The 16101-nt window shown below is 34.8% G+C and overlaps 1 protein-coding gene across 7 annotated transcripts in view; it reads left to right on the plus strand.

The window, feature by feature from the left end:
• Positions 1 to 15672, plus strand: part of LOC150096631 (b(0,+)-type amino acid transporter 1-like) — a 347057-nt gene extending 331385 nt beyond the window's left edge. For all 7 annotated transcript variants that reach the window (XM_090408724.1, XM_090408727.1, XM_090408729.1 and 4 more), the window contains one exon: positions 14724 to 15672. In XM_090408724.1, coding sequence (XP_090264850.1) covers positions 14724 to 14785 — 62 coding nt within the window. In that variant the 3' untranslated portion in view covers positions 14786 to 15672. The remainder of the gene's footprint in view (positions 1 to 14723) is intronic.
• The last annotated feature ends 429 nt before the right edge of the window (positions 15673 to 16101 follow it).

The raw sequence follows: 16101 nt of genomic DNA on the forward strand, positions 1-16101 counted from the left end.
AACTAATGAATTACCTCAACCAAATCAATAGTTTCCACAATACCATCAAATTCACATTAGAAATGGAAAAAGATAAAAAAACTGCCATTCCTTGACATTTTAATAAAGAAACAATCCAATAATAGTATCAACCTATCTGTATACAGAAAACCTACAAATACTGGACGTTACCTCCATTTCAACTCAGCTCATCACATAGCTCAGAAACTTAGCATTATCCATAGTCTCAAGAAAAGAGCTATACAGTATACGACAGACAAGGATGACCTACTAACAGAATTAACCACAATATCCAGAGAACTTTCTTTAAATGGTTACCCTAAAAGACTCTACAACAAGATTCTATTTACTGATATACCACATCGACAACGTGATGACGTCCAATACATCAGTACAATTACGATTCCTTTTGTCAACAACCTTTCCAAAAAATTAGCTAACCTTTTAAAACCACATAAGATCAGAGTGGCATTCAAACCAATCAATATTATTCGGAAATTTTTAAGATCACCGAAAGATCCTCACCCATTCTACAAATACTCTGGAGTATATAATATTCCTTGCTCATGTGGTATTAGTTACGTAGGTCAGACATCTAGAAGCTTCGAAACGAGAAAGAAAGAACACATAGGATATGTCAGAAATAACAGACAAGACATTTCAGGCCTTTCATGCCACTTTGCCTCTACTAACCATCACATTGAGTGGGATAAGAGCCTTATGCCATACATAGAAGATAACTACCATTCAAGAACCTTTAAAGAAGCAGCTACAGTCGTCCGTAAAACTGAAAACCTAAACAAGAATCAAGGTCTAATTTTACCAGAAATTTGGAAAACTTTTATCAGATCATTAAATATCAAAGAAATGAACTTTCATAACAATTACGTCATGAGTCATCACGAATAAATCACGTTAACGGGACACGCACATTGTCACGCACAATACCAATTTTTGTATGATTTAGAACCATCAGTTATAACCTAGTCTGTAACCTTCATTTTGTGCTTACTGATTTGTATTCCCTGAGGATGCCAATAGAAACAGATTGGCGAAACATGTAGGAGGATAAAAATAAAGCTACTTGATAAAGATTTTGTAAAAAAGTGTAATAGTATTATGAATAATTATCAAGAAAAAATTCAACATAAATAGTTATTATATTGGTAAGATGGATCAGAAATTCGTTCTCCGTATGATGGAGCAGTCTCATAGTTCTGTTCTGTAATGATATACCATTACAGTCACTAAATCATATAACTTGTTTGTAAATGATATATTGTGGTGACTTACTGGAGATCTTCAGTTGTTTGCTGATGATGCAAAGTTAGGGATAATTATAAGTAGCACTGCTGATGCTATTTCCATCAGGAAGATTTGAACAGACTTTTGACTTAGACAAAAGGGTGTAGTTTTAATATTAATAAGTGCAAGGTGTTGCATTTTGGAGTGCAGAAATATAAGGCTCTGTACTTTATTGATGGTGCTATACTGCAGGAAATGGATGAGATTCAAGAATTGGGAATGATGTTGACAATAAACTGAAGTTTAGAGGACTATGTTGTAGCAACTAAGACATGCTTAGTTGGCTATGACATTTCTGTAATGGGTACAGCTGCCCTAGTTGTACCCCAGTCTAGTTGTACTCCTAAGTATTTGGCTACTCGTTGCCATAAAATGGAGGCGCCAAACATGACAACTTAGGATATTCATGTTGTGAGTCTAGTGGAGTAACAACTGTTTTGTGGTCAGATCTGGGGTCATACTGATTCCTTAACATAGTGATGCTAATTGTAGCATCACTATGTTAAGGATATCAGTAAGTCCTGCCACATTGTATTATGTGGGTTCTGGAGGTCCTATAGTCGCAGTGTTTCTGGCAGCAGCAGCAGCAAAGTCATTGAGTGTTCTACTGTTTTGATTTGTAGTTCTGCTGTTCCAGGCTGTGTACTTGCATTTTTTCTTTGGACCTTCATGAAGTGATTTCTATATTGGTGATGTCAGGATTTACAATTTCATTGTATTCTATATTGAGTTTGACAGAGATGACCATGCTAATCCCCTCCCCTCCTGGTATTAAGCCTGTGTTAAGTGTGATATAAAACATAGTTCATGAGCCTTGGGTTGGTGGCTGATCACAAGGTGCATTTCATTTATAAGGATTATCTCAGCACTATAGCATGTTGTAAATTATTGTAGTTAACCATCAACTAGTGCAGTAAAGATTTTTTGTGTATATCACATAGACTTGTTTCCAGAGTCCTGGCTGTTGTTTACTTTACTGAACTCGATTAACATTTCACCCAGAGTGGCTGCTGCTATGATTGCAGCCTTGTTGGATTTCGTTGGGTGTTGGGGTTTGGCTTTTCCTGATAGGTGGTTTGTGCTAGTAGGGGATAATAGCATTTGCTGTGGGTGGAGGAGATCTTTGGTTTTCTTTTTCTGATTTTTGGGTGGCAAAGTATTGTTTGCACCCTCTGTAGTTGACAGATCGTGAACTACCGTGTGTGATGCATTTAACTGGCTCTGTTTTCTATTTTAAATGCAGATAAAACCACACAATATCTTCCCCCAAGAAGCTATTGTGTGGTTTTATCTGCATTTAACGCAGCAGAAATTAGCCTTGCAGCAGCATTGAAAGTGGCCAACTTTTTGACATGATATCAAGGTGCAGTAGACATATTTCCCATATACAAGTTGGGGAAAAGGTGTCACACCTTATTATTAGAATACTCTATATTAGAGCTAGCTATGGAAAGTTTTTCCCTTGTAAATTAAATTTAAAATTACTAAGAAATTATGTTCTTGTTTAATCCTTTATTATTATTATTATTATTAACATATGACCTCCGTGGAGTCGGAGACTCGTCATGGGAAGTACACACACTATTGGATGGGCACAATGCTCATCCAACCTTGCTTTAAACTGATTCAATGTGTCTACATTCACAACACACTCAGGCAATGCGTTCCACTCATCAACCATTCTTCATGCAAAGAACCTACTGCTCTGCTCACACCCTCCTTATACAGTTTTACAGCAATGGCCTCTTGTCCCCCCCCCTCATCCCATTATATGAAAAATCTCTTACATGTCAACCTGATAACAACCCCTGACTAGCTTAGATGTCTCAGCCATACCCCCCCCCCCCCTTCCTCCTATTCATGAGGCTCTACAACTGACATTCCCTTAATCTGTCCTTGTAATCCACATTCCAAAGACCATTGACCACCTTTGTGAATCATCTATGGACACTTTCCAATATATCTTTGTAACTGTGTCCATAGATGATTCACAAAGGTGGTCAAATGGTCTTTGGAATGTGGAGTACAAGGACAGATTAAGGGAATGTCAGTTGCAGAGCCTCATGAATAGGAGGAAGGGGGGGGTATGACTCATCTAAGCTAGTCAGGGGTTGTTATCAGGTTTCTGGCAGCAGCAGCAAAGTCATTGAGTGTTCTACTGTTTTGATTACATTCTTATTTGATTAAATCTGTGCACAATAATACATATGAGGCCTGATCAAGGCCTTATACAATGGCATCATAACCTCTCTATTTCTGCATGGCAGAAACTTGATGCTATCCACAAGTTGTGGATAGCATCAAGCATTAGAAAGATTTTTGATGCACCACCCTCAATATTCAGAGTATTCCAGAGTTGGGCATATTTGGGATTTGTACCATGTCAACAGTTACACAAGTGAGAAGAAATGTTTCATATGAATACACTTCTTTTGAAGACTTAATGAATTTTGCAAAAATTAATATTAGTGAGGCTGTTAAGATACAAAAAGATAAGGTGAAAGAATTGGTTGTTTTAGCTGACTCTAATGGCTTGAAAGATGAAAAATATTGTGTGAGAAAATATGTAAAAAAGTTACTGGAAGAAGCAAAAATAAATAAATAAAATGAGCAAGAGGTGACAGAAACAGATGAAAGAGTTAAGTTACTGTGTGACGATTAAATTAAAAATGTGAAGAAATTATATTCTTGTTTAATGCTTTATCCAAGTGTAAGAAATCAAAGTTTGCATGTGAAGCTTCTTCACGATTAGGCTACTTGCATATAGGATTAATGACTTCACTTTAATTGCCTTAATATCCCATAAGGCAAAACACTACACTTGGATAAAGGATTAAACAAGAATATGATTTCTTGGCATTTTTAATTTAATTTATAACTAAATGAAAAGGAAAAAAATAGCTTCTGTGTGAGCACTGTGTAAGGGTCTATCATCCAAGTGATACTGATGTCATAGGAACTAATATGAGAACTGATTGATGATTTGGAAGTATTAGGGTATTGCAGAATCTCAATTCTAATATCACTGTGGGAATAGATGGGATATCAGCTTGCATATTACAAGAATGTATAAGGGCAATGCTGCTGACTAGGTTGTTAAACATAAGTCTTAGCTCTGATAATAGTCCTAAGGAAGTGAGAGCAAAATAGTTCCTTTGAATAAAGGAAGCTCAAAGCCTGTTGTAGAAAATTATAGACTGATTAGTCTATCAGAAGTGATGGTAAAAGATTTTAAAAGTTTCTCAAAGAATAAATTCAAGAATGGGTGGAATACAATCAGCATGACTTTGTGAAAGGGTAGTTATGCCTTAGTAATTTTACTAAATTTTTAGGATAGAAACAGCTGAAATGGACAAAGAGAATAGCTGTGTGATGATACTGCAGGATTTTGCAAAACTGTTTGACATAGTACCACAAACTCTTTAGGCAAATTGGAACAAACGGTGATAAATATTAAACTAATGGTATGGATACATGAGTGAGAGATGGACACATACCAAAATATAGTGTATGGAAGAGCAGAATCCAGGGAAAAAGCAGATGAGGAAGGTGGGCTTTTTACAGCTACTGTTCAATTTGTATACACAAAAGATGCAGGAAATATTTAGTTATTTGCTGATGATGCAAAATTGAACATAATAGTTAATCGAGGTAATGTACAGAGCTTGCAAGCGTATTTAAATAGGCTAACTGGACAAAAGATAATAGATACAAGTTTAATGTGAAAAGTGTAAAGTTATATATTTTGGGATAAGTTCAGAGGTCATATTGCTAAGGTGGCCAAAGTAATTCATAGCATGTTCTTAAATAACAAAGTAATCCTAACAAGCAGAGAAAATGCATAATTTTCTTTATAAGGCCTTGAATATGTAAAGAAAGACTTAGATTCATAATAATGGTATAAACAACAAGAGGGAAAAAATATATTTATTAAACTCGCTGATATTTTGCTGGTTTTCTACCCAGCATCATCAGAGCACAATGATAACTGTTATCATTGTGCTCTGATGATGCTGGGTAGAAAACCAGCAAAATATCAGCGAGTTTAATAAATGTATTTTTTTTACTTCGGCATTGTTTATACCATTAAGCATTATCGCATATAAGGCCTTGATATGTCCACATTGATTACTGTGCTCAGTTCTGTCACACGAGTTTCTTGGAGATGACAAAATTGTGGAGAGTACCCAGAAGCAAGTGACCAAGATGATGAGTAGTAGTCTGTGGAATGCTCCTGGCAATGATACATTGAGGGTTTGGTTGCAAAATTTGGTCAATAGGTGGGAAAGAAAAGCTATGGTAGAAATATTTAAGTGACTAAAAAGGTTTTATAGGAATGATATTTAAACACTTGGTTGGAGGTAGAACAAGAGGTCATCCTTGGAAATTGAGCAAGAGTGTGGTTAGCAAGGGAATGAGGACTAAATTTTTAACGTGGATGGTGAATGAGCGGAATTTATTGCGACAGTCAGTTGTGAGTGAGTGCTTTATCTATAAATGAGTTCAAGGAGAAATATGATATATACAGGTATCCCTTGCTTAACGCAGGATTTGATTAATGCCGCGAAATTAATTGTGACAATCCCTTGATATACGTGGCAAGAGTTTTCATTAACGCACCTTTAACCCTGTAGAGCTTGCAGCTGATCTGACAGATACATGCAAAATGTTCAATATAAATATTCTTACACAATTCAGCGTATACGAATGCATAGCTACTCATTTCATGAGTAGCTATGCATTCGTATGTTATGAGTGATATTCCGCACTGTTTTTTAGCAGTCAGTTTGGTTTAACACATGTTATGTAAAGGTTTGTGATATTTGACAGTAAATTGTTTCTGAGAGATACTGTGACCTCTGATGTCAGTATAGTATGATTTAGGTTTTTTTTTTTATTCTTTTTTGAATTATTTCTAGATTGTAAACTGAAAATAAATAAACCATTATGTATTACTGAAATAGAGAGCCAAAGGCTTATTTATCATACATCTCCTCTAGGAGATATGTTTACATTATGGAAAATACTAAGGCAAGTGATCTGGAGCTTACTCTACCTTTACTACGAGTTGCCCATAAGGTTGCTTATGCTTGCATTGCCAAAACTTTTAGTTTCTATATACTCGGCATGAAACTCTTATTTCTAAATTTAACTATGAAATAATATTGGATTAATATCCACTTAATTTGTACCATCATGTATTATATTTGCAGTGTTTTATCTTTATGTTTTTTTGCTTGTTTGCCGTGGTCTGGAGAGTCATTTTGCTTGTTATCGTAGAATATGCCGATGAGAAAAAAACTAAAACTGTTCAAACGACTCTTGATAACTTCTTTTGATAAAAAAATTGCAGTAAATAATGCAGGTACAAGTATTTATTAAACATTTACTTTGCATTCATTTTTTATCTTTCCTAAAAGAGTACCATATAAAACGAATTATTAATACAGTAATTGATCATGGATGAATTGTAATTTTTACCATTGATTATTAGATTTGTATAATGCGATTTTGATATACATGGTAACATAGAGGGATTAATTAACTGCGTTAATCGAGGGATACCGGTATTGTGGGGATAGTTTGGGTCACAAAGAGTCTTCATACTCCATGGCAGTGCCTGTGCAATAATAATAATAATAATTTGGATTTGTTGATAGTTTTGCATCTATTACAAGCTACATTGTAGGCCGAGTATAAATATTAAGTTTGGTCATGAGATTTGTTGATTTATCCCCCCCCTTTCCTCCAAACTGCTTTGGTACATTTGTTGGAGAACTAAGGCTAGATAGTAATCTGGGAATTTGGCTAGAATGGCAGATGAAGACTTACACTTAGAATTATTTCTATTGGTCAGAGCTGGTATTTGAGTCTAAAGAACGGAAAGGAGTCATACTGTTAAAAGAAGTCATCCTTTGGCACAACTGTAATGCCAAAAATTAAAGATGCAAAGAAATTATATTCTTGGTTTCATCCTTTGTCCAATTGTAATTGCATGTGAAGTCACTTCATGACTGGGGTACTTATATATAGATGCTAATGAAACCAAGAATATAAATTCTTGGCATCTTTAATTTATAGTATAACCAAGTGAAAAAACTTTCAACATCTATTTGTAATGCCAAAAGGCAAGAGACCGAGAATGGTTGAGTGAATGGTGTTCCATGATAGAGGAAACTTTGATGTGATTATGGTCTGAGTTACCAAAAAGAGAACTGACATCTGCAAATGCATTTGGAAGAAAAGATGATTAAGAAAAGGTGAACATCATTAATAAGATATTTCAGTTATCAGATTTCTTGCAGGCATATAAACTATTTGTGGTATGTACTATCCAGTTGTTTTTGACTCTTGGTGATGTTGCAAACAAAGGCTCTCCATCCCACTTGGACTCTCTTGTCTTTTCTTTCAGCAGTTATAAGTTCAAATTGGTAAGTTCCTTTATGTTGTCCAACTCTTTTGCAGTCTTCTTCTTCTCATGTCCTCAATCTTCCCTAGCATAACTGCCTTTTCCAATGATTCATCTGCTTGCCTAATATGTCCAAGTATATTCTTCTGTTTAGTGATCATTTCTCCAAGGAGCATTCTGTATTTATACTCTCTAAAACTTTCTTATTAGCCATTCTTGCAGTTCATGGGATTCTTAGTAGTCTCCTCCATGCCCATAATTCAAATCAAACAATTCACTTTTGACAGCTTTGACATACATACATCACTAGTGGAAATACCATTACTTTGACAATTGCATCTTTCATGACCTTACATCTTCTATATTTCATAATTTTTGTCATGTTTAACATAGCTTTTTTTCCCCATGGCTATTCTCCTTTTAATTTCATCTTAACATTTACCATAATTTCTTATTCTGGACTCTGTAAATCTTAACTTTCAATTATTTCTATTTTATCTCCTTCTATCATAAATTCATGTAAATTGCCAAAAGCTGCCCCTTTTTGTTTATCTGATGTTTAAATTAAGCCTGGCTTTGTTGCTTTCCCTCTTAACCAATAGAATCAACTACTCCAGACCTTCCTTAGTTTATGCTATGAGGGTTGTAACATATGTATATCTTAAATTATTTATTTTTCTGCCACCAATCTTAATTCCAACTAGGTCTTTGTCTAAGTTAGCCATTCACATAATATATTCACTTTAAATATTAAAAAGATAAGGCAACAGTATACAACCCTGCCACATCTCCTTTTCCACTGGAACACTGTTTCTCCAAAGACTGTTTTTACTAATGCTTCTTGGTTTGTCATATGGCTCATCAAGAGAATTAGATGCTCAAGTATTCCCATTGATCTCATTACAATCCAGAGTTTGTGTGATCCATGCAGTCTAAAGCCTTCTTATAATTAATAAAACAGACGAATATTTCCTTCTGAAATTGTTTTGTTCTTTCCATAATCCATCTCATATTTGCTATCTGGATTCTAGTTCCTCTTCCTTTCCTAAAGCCTTCTGTTCTTCTGACATTTCTCTGTTCACATATGGCTCCAGCCTTTGTTGGATCACGTTCATCATAACTCTACTTGCATGTGAAATTAAAGTGATGGGCTGTAATTCTTGCAATCTCGGGGATTAGATTTAACAGGAAATATTTCATCATCCCCAATTTTTTCCGCATAATTGGAAAAGGGAACCTGATTAGCAAGTCAAACTGGCTTCCCTCCTCCAAGGAAGATGACCTCACTGTATGGGTATTTGGACTGCAATATATCAAGTTTTAGAAATAAGTAATCAAAGAGATCAGAGTGGTTATCAGAATTTGAAGAGTGGTGGAAACAGCAAATGAGTGATGTGGCAAAATATTTTGATCCAGAGAAGATCAGAAGATTCAATTTGGGGAAGGAAGATTCAATATGGCATTTTCTTACATGGGATGTCAGATCTAATGAATGCATGTGTACTGTCTGTGATTGGAGAAACCTGTTTAAAGTGTAGTTTGGACAGTTCAGATCGATGGTGGTAGCTGAAATTTCTAGCTGAGGTTGAGAAAACCTGTAACACTTGCTTTCACACATTCATTGTTTATTTTTATATCTTTCATCTGTTGTATTATTTTTCATCACTTACTGTGAAATACATTTTACATAAACTTCCTCATGTTAAAATAAGCGCAAGTATACTTCTGCTTGACTGTACTTGTTGGCACCCAAAACTATTCAAGCATTTGTAGGTTTAATAAAGTTCAGTTTATGTGGTAATTATACTGGAATTTTGAAGAACTATACCTTACAGTTAATTCATTTCAGAGTAATCTTTAGCCACTATATGATTTGCTTGTTAGACATATTTTTGTGCTGCTCCTGTTATGCTTCACTGATTTCTGGTCTAAATTTTTCTAGCATTTTTTTTTCTATTGGTTTAGATATCATAGCATTTAAACATAACAAACATGCTTTCTTATTATTCTTGTCTGAAGTGATGAAAATTTCTGGAACAGGTGTATGACTAACAGTATGATTTACTATGGCTCGCTCTATTTTATTGCTATATTATGAGGTAGTCTGTTCGCAAGTCTTCATTATTATTATTATCCGAGACCTCCAGGGAATCAAGGACTCATCGAGGGAGGCTATAAATCATGCAAAGTAGCTGTCATACACTTACTATCCCTAAAGGCAAACTATTCCACTAACTCACTGCTCCCTTTCTTGACTGTGAACAAACTTAACTTCCATGGATGCCCCCATGTTCTCTCCCCACCTTCCATATAACAAAAACTTTCATCAGATGATATCCTATAGCACCCATTCAAAAGTTTATAGACCTCTATCATATCACATCACCCCTCTTTCTCCTGTTAACCAGAGTTTGCGATCCACATACCCTCAATCTGTCCTCATAATTTAAATCCCATAATCCAGATATAATCTTTGTAACTCTTCTTTGTACCCTTTCCACAGCTTTCTTGGAACCCGGGAGACCAAATCTGTGCACAATAATCCAGGTGTGGTCTTATCAAAGCCTTATAAAGAGGCAAAATGACTTCCTTATCCTTACATGTCAAGGTTCGCTTCAACATCACAATTATCCTATGAGTTGTATGTATAACCTTTGCTATGTGACCTTTGAACTTCAAATTCGTATCCATCAATATACCAAGATCCTCTGCCTCCTCAGTTTCTTGTAGCATAACTCTGCTAATATAATATGCCACTGGAACTCTAATCATGCCAAAGTGCATAACTTCGCACTTACTAACATTAAACTGACAGCCATTTTAGTTTGCCCAAATTTCCAGTCTATTTAAATAATTTTGTAAGTGCTGAATATCAGTAGCATCCCTTGATCGCCCTACCTATCCTCGCATCGTCAGCATTGCACATCTGATGTTAAACCCTGTCTGATGTCATTAATGCATAGATTGTACAATAATGGCCCAAGGACTGAACCCTGAGGTACACCACTGGTCACCTTAAATCTGGCAGATTCACACCCACTATATACCACTTTGTGATATCTGTCTGTCAACCATCCTTTGATCAAAGTCAAGAGTTTATATTCAAATCCCACATTCTCCAGTTCATTATTATTACATGACACCTCCAGGGAGTGCAATGACTCATCGAGGGAGGGCGCCTACTCTACAACTCTGTCTCCACCACTCAATTCACCAACTACAATCATCATCTACACCAATGCAGTCTACTGCCCACCATCACTAGTATTTTCACAGACAATCACAAACATCCATGCCCATAGCAGGATTCAAACATTAGTGTATCCACTCCCTGGCCTTTTGACTGGGGAGTGGATACACTAACCACTCGGCCAACCAGATCAGCTCATTAAATTACTCAATATACATTATAATAATATTTTATTCATACTTATTCATTATAATAACATTTTAATACATCCAGGACATTGTAAGTTTGTTATTAATGTTTTTAAAATACATTCAGTTTAAAGGACTTTCAGCAATAGCGGACACTCCTTCCCCCAATTAGGCCCTTAAATCACCAAATGCAACACTCTTAAGCCTCTAGTCACTTCAGTCACATGCTGCTTAAGATATTTATCCCTCAGATATTCAACACATTCACTCTCCTTGTTCTTGTATACAATCTCCTCCTTTCATTATATATTCCTGTAATTAAAGTCTCCCATCAGGATTACCTTATTACATGCACAACCAACTTGCCTAAACATTTCACAATCAGTATTCTCTACATTCCCTGACCTATAACAGTATCCTATCAGATATACTAGCCTGTTAATTTCAGCTTCACACCACACAGATTCAAAATCTGCCCATGTGCCATCAACTTCCATACTTTGTGGGCACAATTTCTCTTCAATTATTAACAGTATTCTCCATCCTATAATAAATTTAGTTTAATCCTATATCCAAGTGTAAGCAAACACTTGCACCTGAATTATCTTCAGAACTGAGGCAACTCATGGTAAGGGTGGACCAAGCTCTCATCACTCCTTGTCTCAGTATCTCCCATAATGTAAAGCATATTTCCTTGCAGACATGTATAATACTATGCAATAAGGGAAGGGCCACTATCCAGACCGGTTTTGACCTTTATTGAGGTCTCGTCAGTGGGAGCCAGACCCAGAAGTGGTGATACTAAGGAAGAAGCAATGAAGAGGACATATTTACCTATACAAGTTGCCAAAAGGTGTACCACTTTATTATTAAAATTACTCTGGATTTAGAGAAAGATGTTGGAAGTTTATTTTCCACTGGGTTAGACTATAATAAATTTAGTTTAATCCTTTATCCAAGTGTAAGCAAACAAAGTTTGCACCTGAAGTATCTTCAGGACTGAGGCAACTCGTGGTAAAGATGGACCAAGCTCTCATTACTCCTTGTCTCAGTATCTCCCATAATGCAAAGCATATCTCCTTGCAGACATGTACACTCTGCCTTAGTATCACCACTTCTGGGTCTGGCTCCCACTGACAAGACCTCAATAAAAGTCTAAACCGGTCTGGGTAGTGGTCCTTCCCTTAATGCATAGACATTATACATGTCTGCAAGGAGATATGCTTTGCATTATGGGAGATACTGAGACAAGGAGTGATGGGAGCTTGGTCCACCTTTACCACGAGTTGCCTCAGTCCTGAAGATACTTCAGGCACAAACTTTGTTTGCTTACACTTGGATAAAGGATTAGACTAAATTTATTATAGTCTAACCAAGTGGAAAATAAACTTCCAATATTTTCCATCCTCTATTTGCCTTCCCATCCTTCCAGAAAATTGGATATCTTTCTATTTCTATTTCCATATGCACATCATCCTCAGGAAATGAAGTTTCACTGTAATGATTATCTTTGGGAATAATGACTCAATCTATGCAACAAACTCAGCTCTCTTATTTCAAATATGCCTCAGATTTGTGTACAACCATAACCATCCCCCATGTCTTTGTGACCATTCTACCAACATCAACAATCTCTACTCTAGCCACTATACCACATCTCTATCTCTTTGGTCTGACCACTCCTGTTTTCCTGATCCTGACAATGATTGTCATTCATATCTATCATTCTCACCTTCATGCATTCCACACCTTGTCCTGCTGCAATTACACCTTCAATCTCATATCCGTGCAACAGCCTTTTGTGTGGTATCCTATCAAATGCGTTAGAAAAATCCAACATTGTACGACCCTTGTACAATACATTCCTTCCATTCCTGTGGTATCATAAATTTTATTTTATAAATTTTATAATTCATATCATAAATGAAATTTTTGAAAAGTGCCATAATGGTAATGAGAAATCTTATTTCTAAATAAGATTATTTCAGAAAAACTGATTAGGAAATGTAAGGAATAGGTGTAGTATAAATTAATGAAAATAAATCTGCTAACACCTTTTATTCCCCAGTAGAGTAGGCAGAGATCTTTTAGTCCCAACTTTATGAAGTCAAGTAGGTCTTCTAAAAATTAGCTGGTCCCATCCTTCAAGGCTATGAGAGAGAGAGAGAGAGAGAGAGAGAATAGTGGACAACTACTGCCATCTCATGGCACTAAATCCTAACATTTGTTATTGTCCATAACAGCATGACTTTTGAAGCTTTTTTTGAGATAGAGTTAAAACTCAAATTTCCGAAGGGGAGAACCCTACTTGCATTTGACAAAGATCAACTAACTTGGGAACTGGTTGAAGAAAGGATCAGAAAATACTTCCACTAGTAGGTGACTAGAATAGAACTATAATGATATTTCTTCAGGTGGTGCTATGGATGCAAGTACCATTGCACAGGGCTTGTAGATCTAGTATTCAACACTAAACGCACACTTTTTTGAATGGGTAATTTCAAGTAGAATGATGAGAGCATATAATTTAAAATGGCAAATCAAACAGTGAAACTTATTTGGGGCTGTGATTACAAAGAAGGTTCTAAGGAAGTGAAGGAATTTTTAATCACTGGAAAAGGTAGAGGATACAGGAAAAAAAAGAAAGGCTGATTCTTTTTGGAGATCTTAATAGACATGTGGGAAAAATATGGAGATAAGAGCAAAGCTAATAGTAAAATTAAGTACCTTAAATTTCTTTTAAGGAAAAGTCATTACTGTCACAAACATACAGAGGTGAATATACACACATTTTTATTACTTCTATCATGAAGATAGTTGCTATATAATTTTTTTTTATATCTATTACATAAAATTTTTATTTAAGATTATCATATGTATTTTACTTTATTTATGCATAATAAACTGTTATATATTTCACTTTCTATTACATACTTCATGCTGATTCAGGATATACTATTATACAGGGGATTGGATTTGAAGTAGGATCATTTTTTAGTTTTGAGCAGGGTAAAATTGAATATCGTATTGAAGAAGAAGAAATGACAATTTGAAAACAATCTGTTTCTTTCACATTATAGAGATCCAATGACAAAATCCAAACGAGGGGGGTGGGGTTGCTTCTTTCTAGGAAGCATATGAACAGATGTAACACCATGCTGAAGTCTTATGACTTCAGCATGGTAGTAGAACTATACATAATTAGTATTTTTACTAACACTTGAAATACTTTTGCAGTCTGACAAGATCCATTTAACTTTCACCATACACTAGGTTATTTCTAATATGACTTTTGAAAAGAACCAGTGAATTTGAAACAAGTGCTGACAGTTCAATAGATATATGCATACTTGTACATTGTCATATAACTCACTAATAAATGTAAAAAATGGAATTCTCTGAAATTGTCTTTAAAATATATGTTGGTACAAAATTTAAGCAATATATTCATAGTCGCTACATAAATTCTTAGAGTAGAAAATTTTATTTTAAGATAGCAAAAGGTAAATGTCTCAGTGCAGATCACTAATTTTTTTAATTACTAAAGATTTCAATTTTTTTATAATAAAAAATATTACCATACTTTAAAATATCATTGTGCACTGATTTTATTTTTTTCCTTGTTTTTAAGGACATGTAACAAGACTGATTCAACTTGTGCTTGAAGTTGCTCCAACAGAAAAAAACAACTAGTTTAAAGTAATGCTCATAAATTAAATTTTCTGAGATGAAATGCTGAAATTGCAAGAAGAGAAAATTACCATAGAAGTGTTAGCCTATTTGCTGCTTGAGGATGGGGGGAATTATGTGCCTTTTTCAGCACAAATTGAAAATACTGATGTACATAGTTAACTTCCCTTTTTATATATACACACACACACATTAGAATAACCTTTTTTTTTTTTTTTCATTTCAAGTTTTTTGGAACAGTGATGTGCAGTGTACCTTTTAAGTGATAGATGGTATTTAATTATCTGTAATCTGGTATTAGATGCTCTTTAAAGAAAATACATTCCATATTGTTGCAAAATACTCTTAACTACTTTTGGATATATATCTTAAAAAAGATCTTTAGCTCATGTGAAAAGACAGTACTTTGACTGTTCATTTACAAGTTACATTAGTAGCTTTTTCTGCAGCTAAACATAACAATAATTAGTACTAAAACTAAATATCACTTGAATGTATGGAAATGATGGACTTGTATATAATCTAAAGTTAATTGTTAGTAGTCTGCTATAAGTTTATTTGTATAGAATGCTTGTTTTATGTAGTGTTTTTTTCTTTATTATGGGTATATACAGTATTAATATTAATTGTTTTCTTTTGGTATTTCAAAGTTCCATCTTTTCTGTACATTTTCAGAGATTTTGTTTCTAATGTATTCGTGCCTCTGTAAATGTGACTAAGATTTTCATAAACATGACTTGCAATTACTGTCATCAGTACTTAAATTAGTTGTGTGTATTTATACAACCTTTTGTACTAATACTTGATGAAAGATCTTGTACAAATGAGTGAGATGAAATTAACTATTTTTGTATGAGTACTTCTTTTTAAGAAACATTTATTCTGAAAAATTGTTAGTCTGATTTGTAACTGAAACACACAAATTTAGTTCTCAAATTGTCTGAACAACTATTTGAGAAATACATATTCAGACAATTTGAGCTCAATATATTTTTTTCTTGTGGGGGGGGGGAGTGTCAATTTGAGCAACTTGATAGGAATATATGAAAGAATACTGATAACCCATCCATCTGCAAGAAGACTAGTTTTTCCTGTCTTTGGCACAACATCTTTGTTCTGCTTTGATCAACTTGAGCAGTCTTCCAAAAGAACATGTGTTTAAAAGTCTGATTAGAAAATTATTGATGCTCTGTAGAACATTTAGTAAGACATATCATACCAGATAACCATACAGCCAAAGGCTATCAAGTCATTTAGATCTAACACCAAAAACAAATCTTGAGAACAGCATGTGAATCAATGAACTGAAATTTACTAAT

Source organism: Typopeltis vanoorti, chromosome 18 (genome assembly GCF_054136105.1).
Source record: "Typopeltis vanoorti isolate ZY-2024b chromosome 18, IOZ_Tvanoo_1.0, whole genome shotgun sequence".
Taxonomy (NCBI): domain Eukaryota; kingdom Metazoa; phylum Arthropoda; class Arachnida; order Uropygi; family Thelyphonidae; genus Typopeltis; species Typopeltis vanoorti.